The sequence below is a fragment of the Pinus tabuliformis genome, chromosome J (genome assembly GCF_031772625.1).
Source record: "Pinus tabuliformis cultivar Carrire ecotype Pingquan chromosome J, CPIR1, whole genome shotgun sequence".
NCBI lineage: Eukaryota > Viridiplantae > Streptophyta > Pinopsida > Pinales > Pinaceae > Pinus > Pinus tabuliformis.
In genome coordinates, this window is record NC_142295.1 from 312055815 (window position 1) to 312066116 (window position 10302).

Consider the following 10302-nt stretch of genomic DNA (forward strand, 5'->3'; position numbering starts at 1 on the left):
TAACATTACTCAATTTATGACATTTAGGCATTTGTTCTACATTCAATTCCTTTGTTTCTTTGTGTCTCTTATGTCTGAGCCCTTCGAGGATTATCTGCATGTTCCAATAGGATTGGGGCATAAGCATTGAGGTAGAGTGAAGCACAACCCAATATTGGTAAGTTAATCCTTGGCCTCCTTAAAGCTCTCATGGTCATCTCCAAAGAAGGCAACTTTGAGAATATCTGATGATATGATCAAATAGCATCTCAATTGTAGTTGGTCTAGTTTTCCCCATAGATCCCTCACTGAGGGATGTCGAAATAAAAATTTTCAAGTTTGTGAGTGGGTTGCATGATTAGAGTGCAACCATATGTACTCTATGCACAGCATCACCTTAGACTAATCAGGATTGTCAAGGTTAGAATTGATTTCAATAGGAGTTGCATATTATTGATGTTCATCTTGTAAGTTGATCATGATCTTGAAAGTTGATTGTCACAAATCAAATAACATTGAGTTTTGTTCCGTATTAGTATCCCTGAAGTCATTAATTTTCTTATCTCTTTCCATTCCCTGTTTATTTGGATAATAATTCAGAATTTTAATTGTTTACAACAGTATGACCAAAAAAAGCATATTTCAAACCATAGCATTGACAGGTTTGTTCCAACTCTTTCCAGCTGTACTATTTTAATTTGAACAAGGGGAGTACTGCTTATGTTAAAAAAGAAACATATTTCAACCCACAGCATTGACAAGTTTGTTCCAGCTCTTCCCAGTTGTACTATTTGAATTTGAACCAGGGGAGTAGTTACTTATGTTGATTGTGTTAATGCATGACAAATTATTTAAAATTAGAATTTTACATAAGTCTTGGGTTTCACAAAATTATTCTGGTCTCTTTAAAGCTAAACTTCAACTATAATGACTGTTGAGATAAGCTATTTAGTTTGGTTCTTTTCAACCAATAAAGTGGCATATTAAAACACTTACCCCCAGCATATTCTCGTGCATGTTGATAATTTCCTTGTTTCCTTGCACCTAAAATCATTTCTAGTATGATGCCATTACTGTCATTGATGAAAAGAAACCGGCTTTTTGTTTTGACTCTTGAGTAATGATATGAAAAGAAACCGGCTTTTGACTCGAGTAATGATATCTTTGCTACAGAACCTCTGATTTTTACCTTCAGAACTGCAAGAACCTTGAGATAGAATTAAACCTTGATATCAAAGGTACTTAAATGATAATCACTTATTATGGATAAACATTTCATTGCACAGAAGCAGCGTATAAGTGCAGAAGGGCCAACTGGTACAACATGAGGAATGTACATAATTCAATCAAGTTAGACTGCCATTTCAAAAGAAATCATATTCTCTGTTTTTGAGTTACTTCCACGAGGAAAACAATGGTCCATAAATTTGAATACACAATACTGCCTCATTTTTTTCCCTTGATCATAAGCCTTACCTTTTGCCAGATATTTAGATGAGAGTATCGAGTTCCTTGACTTTCCCTTGTAAAGTCAACAAAAAAATTTAGACGAGCATCTCACAAAAATTGAACTCCATCGAATGAAGGCAACAAGGTTGCATACTCATTGAGCATAAACATTAGAGCCCGGTTCAAGTAAGACCAGGACCTTACCTTCACCATGCTCCAGAAAGTGGCTAGCCTTTCCATAGATCCTAGCATTGCTTATCCCCGTTTTTTTCCATTCAAAAACTAGAGTGATTAGTATGGTTATCTTTTACAGGGAAAGATAAACCCCTCCAAGAATTCTCCTCACTTCATTTGCAAGCTCGATAATTTCTTTTTCCGTATGCCCTGTGGCAATCAGACCAGGTTTATTGTATCAATAAACGGTAGACAAAGATGTCACAACTGCATGAAGAGAAAGTTCAATGTACTTCAAGGACCCATAAAGAGTGAATATATGTATACCGATATTATCCATTTCATTTTCCAATCGAAAAAGATATTCACAATTGGTTCCGCAGGGGCCAACAGCTTTTGCAATTTGACTACAAACAAAGGTTCCAACAACAACATACACAAACTATTAATTATCTAGAAATACTCAAGAAAGTAATTCAGATGGATTCAACTAAATACATAGTTACATAAAGTACGATTGAAAAAGGCACTAACCTTGCCATCACCTCCAGAGGAGCAGGACCAAGGAAGTACTTGTTTGTGACCTTATTTGGGGTAGTAGTAAAACTGCAAGGAGCTTAATCAGAATACGGATCTTAGGTAGCAAATGTTATATAATTTTTACAACATAAAATACATTACAAGAAGGGAATTCAGTACATCCATGATGGAAAACTAAATGAAAATGTTAATGTGAAAATGGTCAGGGCCAAGCCAATTACACTAAAACTCCAGTTAGAGCTGGTTTTGATGGTTCTTCCTCCTATAGTGACAAACCTGTGTTAGATATGAGGCCTTGGCACAATGAACAAGATAAATAAAAACAAAGGTATAGCCAAGAAAATTTAACAGAACTGTAGATATATTGTAGCCCTAGTCTTTACAAGCTTGAATGTGTCAAGGTCCTCACCGTGTAGAAATCTATATAACTCTTTGTGTCATACTCGCATTCTCTCTTCTCCAGATACTGTATCCCACATATTCAATAAAGTGCATTAAGAACAAAAGCAATAACCATTCCAGAAATGTTGCTGAAAATTCTTGGGCAAAGGGATCGAGACTACTGCAAGCAAGATAAACCATCATTAACTGAATCAAATCTCTACAACTTACCTCTATTACCAGCTTTTCCTTTTCTGGTCCTCCATTAACACAAAAGGCAGTACCCCACTGTCAAGATAAAGTATTAGTAGGGTATGCAGATGCGAAACTAGAAATGAGAGAAATCCATGGAAAATGAACATTAGGCTAGGTAAGGTGTGTTGTCAACATTAACTGCATCTCACCTAGCAACAACTTCTGACTCCTGAGTAGTTTTCAGAATGTATACAATTCAATGAAGGCTACTAGAGATTGACAATGCCCTACAAAATGCTTAATGATAACAACATAGACAAAAGCAGAGTAAATGCGCAATACTTACACAAAGAGCTCCTTCTTCTTCTATTAATGTGCAAGATCGAGCAGGAAACTCTGGTGTGCCTCTGTGATCAATACAAGCTGAAAAGAAGAAAAAGGAAACGACATGAGAAAGCCACTTAGAACATTTTGTGGATGTCAACTAACAATAACAGTACGAAGAACAGGCAATACTTCCTCAAAATGCATATGTCAGGAGCCTTTTTAGGACTTTTTTTCATATTATTGTGCTTCTCTTAATTTCTTTCCTAGTAATTGTTCAAATCTAAGTTAATTTAGTGCATTGTAAATTTTCTTCATTACTAACATCTATAAGCTCAAGGATTTGGGATTTTCACTAAAGCTTGTTTCAAACACTTTGAAGATGAACAAATATCAATTCATACTTTGGCAATACTTGAGAGAAAAATAAAATATTTATATATGACTGCCCGCTTGGAAGATCGGATCACACTTGCACTATTGAGTTTCTGACTGAAACCTTCGAACTACAGACAAAATGCATCCTAACAAAGCCTTTAATAGTTCTTAGTAGATTGACACATATTGTTTAGCACATGGAGGAATTGAGTTATCATAATGTCCTGTAGAATGAACCCATATGATGAATATACTAATAAACATGGACAACATTCTGTCAGAGATGGCATTAGCTTTGTAGGAAAAAAAAAATCTATAAAGCACAAATAATTGCCAAGTTTGTTCACAGTAGCTGGTCACTGTTAGGAGATTATTTTTGGTGTTTGCAAAAGCTGCATAGCTAAACGAAATGCCACTAACATTTTACAAGATCGTAGGTGTCTTTACTGCAAAGAGCATTTGCTTATAGCAAGGAAATGAATTAGAAGATTCTATCTTTTTGCCGAGAGTAAGCCATCAACGTCGCATCTTTGGTGAATAGAAAAGTAGAATGTATTGATTTTAAGAATATAAACGGATCCCCTCTCTATTCCTATTTCTTATACTATACCATTCTTAAGACACCTGTAGGATTTGACATAGCACAAGAAAAAGATAGAATGATTGTGCAACAAAATTGACATCATATATTACGCAAATCCAATATTGTATCCCTTTTGCTACCACCACCAAGCAAATAACACATGACGGAGTGGTGTTAAAACAGATGATCTATTTGTTAACACAATTGGATGAGATTAATCTATAAAAAAAACATGACTTAGTAGAACGACCCATGGAATCAAAACTGTGTGGGATGTTGAGCACAGAGTGCCCTTGATGCTTATGGGCAAGTTGGTCCCAGTTTTCTGTTGTTGATTTTGGCACCCATTTTCATATCACTTCTATATCATTGTGTGAAGGACCGGGGAAGCCTCCCAATCTCCAGCAACCTTTTGACTATAAATATGGTTGATCATATACCATGGCAACATCTTAGAATAGACTAAACAATGTAATGGTTGAATATGGACTTCTGTCTGAGCTGCTTTTCAAGTTGTTGATTTGGATCATGGGAAAATGCCTACAGAAAATTGATGACACATATCGATGATTGCCATAAGGGGTTCGATAAATTACAATGAAATCCTCGTGAAGTTCTGTAAGAACTGAAAGAAATGTCGAATTAGGTTGATGAAGGACCTGGAAACTAACAATTCGAGAGATATGTTGAGATGATGAGAACTCATATGCATTTCCTCATTGACCCAGAACAAGATGTGATGAACTTCAAGAAGATGGAGTATTAGATTCTAGTGATGAAAACCTATTGCTTCAATTTCTAGACTTTCGTGATTTTATAACGTACTGTAACTCGAAAAAATCTTCAGTGGGATTGGGAGAGTAAACTCTATGAATTACATGTTAGCAAGTGTTTCACAATAAGTTCTTTCAAAGAAGAAACCAAACTGGTTGCTGTCGGGGATATTTGAAGTAAGAATATGGAGGATTCTTGATGGAAACCAGAGCATGGGGGTTAGGGATTGTTAGCGGTGCTACTTTGCTGGGTTGGCATTAGCATCTGGTTCGTGGGGTGTCAATGGCAGAATCAGTGGTGGCCATGGGAATCATGGACCTCGTGAAGGTACTTTCTTTCAAGGATGTACTGTCAGGGGAATCAAGTAAGGCCAACGAAATAGGTGGTGCAAGAAAAGGAAGTCAAAGTCTTCAGGTAGCTGTCAATTTTAGGTCAGGTAACATCATATCTAGGGTTTTCAATTGTTTTGGTTAGGCAATCTCCAGAGCGAAGACAAAAAAAAACATCGAAGTATTGTCAAGACTGTAGATCTGAACAAAAGCGTCAATAACCGCTCTGGAGATTGCCTAACCAAAACATTCGAAAACCCTACATACGAAGTTACCTTGCTCAAAATTGGCAGCTACAAATGGTACATGAAGGATCATGCAGTTATAGGGAAGTTCATGGGTATTTGACCCTCAGAGCAAGCATTAATTTTGTGGATAAACTCAATTAAACTCAGAATGGATATCCAAGCACCAGTTAGATCTTAATCTTGGCTCCAAGGGCTTTTTTATAACCATCTTTGCAAGCATAGAGGACAGATAACATGATTTTGAGGACAGTGACTACTTCTTAAACTTAGCAGGTCTCAATCTTAGATTCCGGACAAAGAAGTGCAGTCCTAAAAAGGAGGATTTCCCAACAGCACCAGCATGAATCCGGATGTACTCTCTACCCCAAGTAATCTAGGATGAAGGGGCATAATAGGAAATGCATTGAAACCTCTAAAATCACTAGAAGAGGTAAGTATAGAACTTATGCTCAAATCTATGTTTATATGAATGTTTTGACAGATTTCACTGAGTTTATCTACATTAGTTTCCAAGGCTCAAAGTGGACATAAACTCTAGATTATGAACATATCCCCTTCAAATGTATGAAAATACATGAACATGGACATTTGTGCAGGGACTATCCTCTAAATAGTAAATGTTGTAGCCAATGATAAAAAACAAGAAGATGAGCAGACAATGAGAGCTTTGTTTTGTTCTAAGCAAAAATAAGTCAGGAAAGAAGCATCCCAACCAAGCAACCACCAGTGATCCTAAAGTGACCAACATGTTTCAGTCACTGGCATTAGAGCAACAACCCACAAAATTCAAAACAGAAGAACAGTTAAAAGTATGGTTGTGCCTCCTCCCAAACCTACACCAACAGAACCAAAAAGAAGGAAAAAGGAGACAAATACTCAATCTCCGAGCCTTGGGGGCTAGCTTAAGCGGTCATGAGCCAAACATGAGATCTCTCCCCCAAAGTTGGGGAGATCATGGGTTTGTCTCTCTTGATCCCCTCAGGGTTAAGCCCCATAACTAGAACCAGTAGTTTACCCCACTATAATCCATGGATCATGGGGAAGTACTCAAAGTGTTTTGCTACACAATCTCCAAAAGGAGAAAACATATGCTCTGAGAAAGATGAAGGAGAAGATGAGGAGGATTAGTCTAATTCAAAGGAGGAAGATCAAGAGCAATAGAGGATATCGAAATGCATGAGGTGGATCTACTGGCCCTCATTGAAATATATGGTGAAACAACACCTTCAAAAAGAGCCAATGAAAGGTAAATCCAAGATAGGCTCCACCTCCCAGAGCTAGGGAACTTCAACCAGGTTGGGCATCAGAACAACACAGTTTAAATCACTAAAGAAGTTAACAATGCAGGAAAAAATCGAGGAGAAGCCCAACTTTTAGATTATGGACAAATTCTCTCTTTTGGACAAGTACTTTGCCACACAACCTAAAGCTTAACTATGAAAATCACATTATGGAATATTGCAGGGGTAAACAGAAAAGGCAGGCACAGGATACTGAAGACCAAAATAAGTAAAGATAAATCCACTATTTCCATTATTCAAGAAACCATGAAAAAACTAGCTTCAAGGTGTTGGAAAGGATGTGAATCAAACGTGACCAGTGTTGAGGGCTTCTCTGGAGTTCTAGCAATTTCATGGAATCTAGCTTTAGTAGTCTTAAACAACTTCATAGTAATATGTTACATCATATCTGCAAACTTCAAGGAGATTGGATTAGCAAAGGGGAGCACCATATCCAATGTTTATGGACCTAAAGTCCCGGGAGGACCTAATGTGATTGATTCATAAACCCAAAGCTTGCAAGTTGCAGAAGCCCTACAAATGTAGGTCACAGGCCATCAAATTGCGAGAACCAGGACACAATGCAAGGTTGGATTGCAGGCCCTCGAACTACTGTGCAAGATTCTATTGCACATATAAAATGTTGCAAAAGACAGAAAGAAGGGTGGGTTTCCAGTGATCGAAAAGATAGTAGGTTCTACATAAGCAAGAAGCAGAAGCAAAGAAATTAAAAGACTGATAAAAAAACAAAAGGAGCACTGTAAAGGCCGCAGGGTATCTCAGTTAGCAAGCCCGTGTTATGTAAAAGTGTGAGTAATGAGGTCCTTTGTTCAAATCCCTGTTCGTAGACCTGTGTGCCATCTTTGAGGAATAGGCAACTAGGCTGGGCTTGTACTTGTGTGACCTAGGCGTTATAGTGGTAGCGGTCGGAATCCCAGCCTAGTTGCCTATTCCTCTAGTCCAAAAAAAACACAGTTAAAATTGCAATGGAAGATGGATGATGATATGATCTTGTCCGAGATATTTTGAATAATGAATAAATAATGAGGTTATCAATGATAATGTGCCAGAGCCACCATGAGGTTTTGGTTCACTGGTAAGTATGATGACTTGTAATGCAATCTACCAAGGCTCCAAAGGAGCAGGTTTAGCTACCCAGCAACACGACTGGGACCAGGGTGCAAGTACTAGGTGATATGTACAAAACAAATACATCCTTGCCATGACTTCATATACAAGAAAAAAAAGTTTGAAAACCAACTTGGTACTGTATAATACTTGTACCTTGAAGTTAATGAAATTTTAGGTGGCGTATTTGTATTTTGAATCTTATTGTTCTCTATGACGTGGTTTTCTCTTACTGCATCGCATGGAAAGTTATTTCATTGTTAATTATAGTGATATTTGTATGTTTTGTATGCTCAAATGATTAGCACAACTGTTGCAGTTGAAACCTGCTTTAGGTTGTTATAATGATCTAAATCTTATTTGTTTTGTGAGGATAATTGCTAATAAGTGTAGTTGACTTCACGTTACAGAATCGTTTGTGTCATTTGACAGTAATATGCCCAGGTATATTTATCTTCTATTCATGGAAGAACATATTTGAGAATTTAACATTTATGCAAATTTGAGACTTTCGAATATCAAAAAAACCCTTTGTTTAGGTGAAAATGTTGATTCCAAGCTCAAGATGAGTTGAGCAAGGCAATGCCATCTTGCCGGAGTTATGTCATTTATTTGTTGCTATTATCAAACAGTCAACTTAAATATGTAGTTGACGTGACAAGACAGACTGCAGCCAGAAAGACATAATAAGGGAAGATAGAGTAACACAACACAATTATGCAGTCATGAGCAGATGAAATAGCATAGTAGTCAATTGATTCAGATGAGGATTCTAACAATCAATAGAGCCCTTGCTTGTAGCAAAGACCGAAAAGGCATTAACGCATTTTCATATCCAAGCACTTTAAATGGTTTGAAGTAACACTCTTTCAGAGTTCATTCCAAAATTGTTAGCCATCATTTGGGTAAGCACGAGATGCATCGTCAGAAATCAATTATTAGCACATTGACACAACTAATCAAAGCCTAAGCTTGGGTTCATAAGAAATCTCAAATAATTTCAACGCGTATCACGCCAACCCATTTTCATAGCCTCCTAGCACTTTAAATGTGGATTGAACCAACATTCCGACAGAGTGCATTTCAAAATTTGTAAGCATCGTTTAGGTGAGCACGAGATGCATCGTAAGAAATCAATCATTAGTACACAGCTAACCAAAAACTAAGCTTGGTATATAAGAAATCCCCAAATAATTTCAACATATCACCTGGTCATGATCTCTGCCAAATTCATCAATGTAAACTAATCCATCTCATCCAGGGGATTCAAATGAAACACGTATTGATATGGAACTCACCAAATACTCAAAAACATTGACTACAACCAGTTGAGTCCCCTTAAAATAAGTGCATTGAATATCATACTAGCAGATATCCATTTAAATGCAGGTTGGATATGTATGTCAACGCAGGGCTCAAAAAATGTATTTCACAAGTTTACACAAAGTGTTGCTACAAGATCCATTCCTCAAGATCACAACCCCAGATTAGCAACCTCAGGGTGTGACCCGGGTTTACATGGGTTGGTGCTAGTCATATGTAATTTCGCCGCTTAGTTTACATCCGAATTCAGCTGATGGGTAAACCTTAATGACCGGGTTTATATGGCGGTGCAAGTGAGTAGTGATTTCATCGTTTGGTTTACATCCAAATTCAGCTGATGGGCAAAATTTAATTAAAAAATGACTAGGGAAGACCGATCATGTCTGACATTTGCCAGAGATTTGGCGGAAGAGACACCCATGTAAGCATCCGTATTCCAGAGATTTGGCGGAAGAGATACCCATGTAAGCATCCGTACTCTAAAATGTAGAATAGAAAATGCCAAGAATTCATCTCACATGCCAAACCTTTTGAGCACAAATGGGAAGACAAATACAAAAATGCAGTAATTTGAGAAGGCGAAACGAGATGCAATACAGACATACCTAGTTGAAAAACGCGTCGATAGCCCTTGATGAAACCGACCAGCTTGTCATCGAAATGGAAGCCGGGCTTCCACATTAGAGATCCGTACCCAAACACCCACATCACCATCTTTCTCCCTCTTTTCCAATCCCCTTCTACCTCCCTTTGCTCAGCCCTTGCAGAGCTCAGAACAGAAAGAGGTAGAGGGATTGTTGGAATTCGGGTCGATCACAAACAAATATATGATAACCCTTCAAGATGGGTATGAATGGTTGAACGAGCCCGATAGACCTTTTAAGTCACCGAAGTGATTTGGATATTTGGTTTTGGGAAATAATGAATCTAAATAATATCAACAAGTGTTTGATTAGGTTGATGCTTTGACTTTTGACCTATGAGTTTTAAAGTAGTTGTTTTATATCAAATAAATAATGGAGTAGTCTTTAACGCGACTTTTTGAAAGCCTTTCCGGCGATTTTTTCCGGTGAAAATCCGGCAGTAATTTATTGGAATCCAAGTTTGATAGCTAATTTTTGCACAATGAAACTGTCCCAGGGGTTTTTCAGGGTGCTGAATCCGAATATGCAGTTAAAAAACCATTTTAACTGCAACAAATCATGATTTCATCTCAA

The 10302-nt window shown here is 37.4% G+C and overlaps 1 protein-coding gene across 2 annotated transcripts; it reads right to left on the minus strand.

Annotated features, from left to right (window-relative positions):
- Window positions 1-1311: 1311 nt before the first annotated feature.
- On the minus strand, window positions 1312-9961 carry LOC149226984 (gamma-glutamylcyclotransferase 2-2-like). Of its 2 annotated transcripts, XR_016247762.1 has the most exons (9): window positions 9691-9961; window positions 3065-3141; window positions 2755-2811; window positions 2552-2608; window positions 2364-2404; window positions 2137-2208; window positions 1930-2009; window positions 1633-1812; window positions 1312-1501 (listed from the first exon to the last, which is right to left on the minus strand). XR_016247762.1 is itself a non-coding variant. In XM_089377650.1 (8 exons), the coding sequence occupies exons 1-8, from the start codon at window positions 9797-9799 to the stop codon at window positions 1736-1738; spliced, it is 570 nt and encodes a 189-aa protein (XP_089233776.1). In that variant the 5' UTR covers window positions 9800-9961; the 3' UTR covers window positions 1312-1735. The 2 variants fall into 2 exon arrangements, 1 of the variants encoding a protein (XP_089233776.1); XM_089377650.1 differs by having other exon boundaries at window positions 1312-1812.
- Window positions 9962-10302: the final 341 nt, after the last annotated feature.

Excerpts from the sequence above, each read along its gene's own strand:
- LOC149226984 (XM_089377650.1), bottom strand. The coding sequence starts at position 9,799 with ATGGTGATGTGGGTGTTTGGGTACGGATCTCTAATGTGGAAGCCCGGC. Across the intron at positions 2,209-2,363 it reads GCTCTAACTGGAGTTTTAGT|TTTTACTACTACCCCAAATA; the intron begins GTAATTGGCTTG and ends AGCTCCTTGCAG. Across the intron at positions 1,813-1,929 it reads AAATGAAATGGATAATATCG|GGCATACGGAAAAAGAAATT; the intron begins GTATACATATAT and ends TGATTGCCACAG.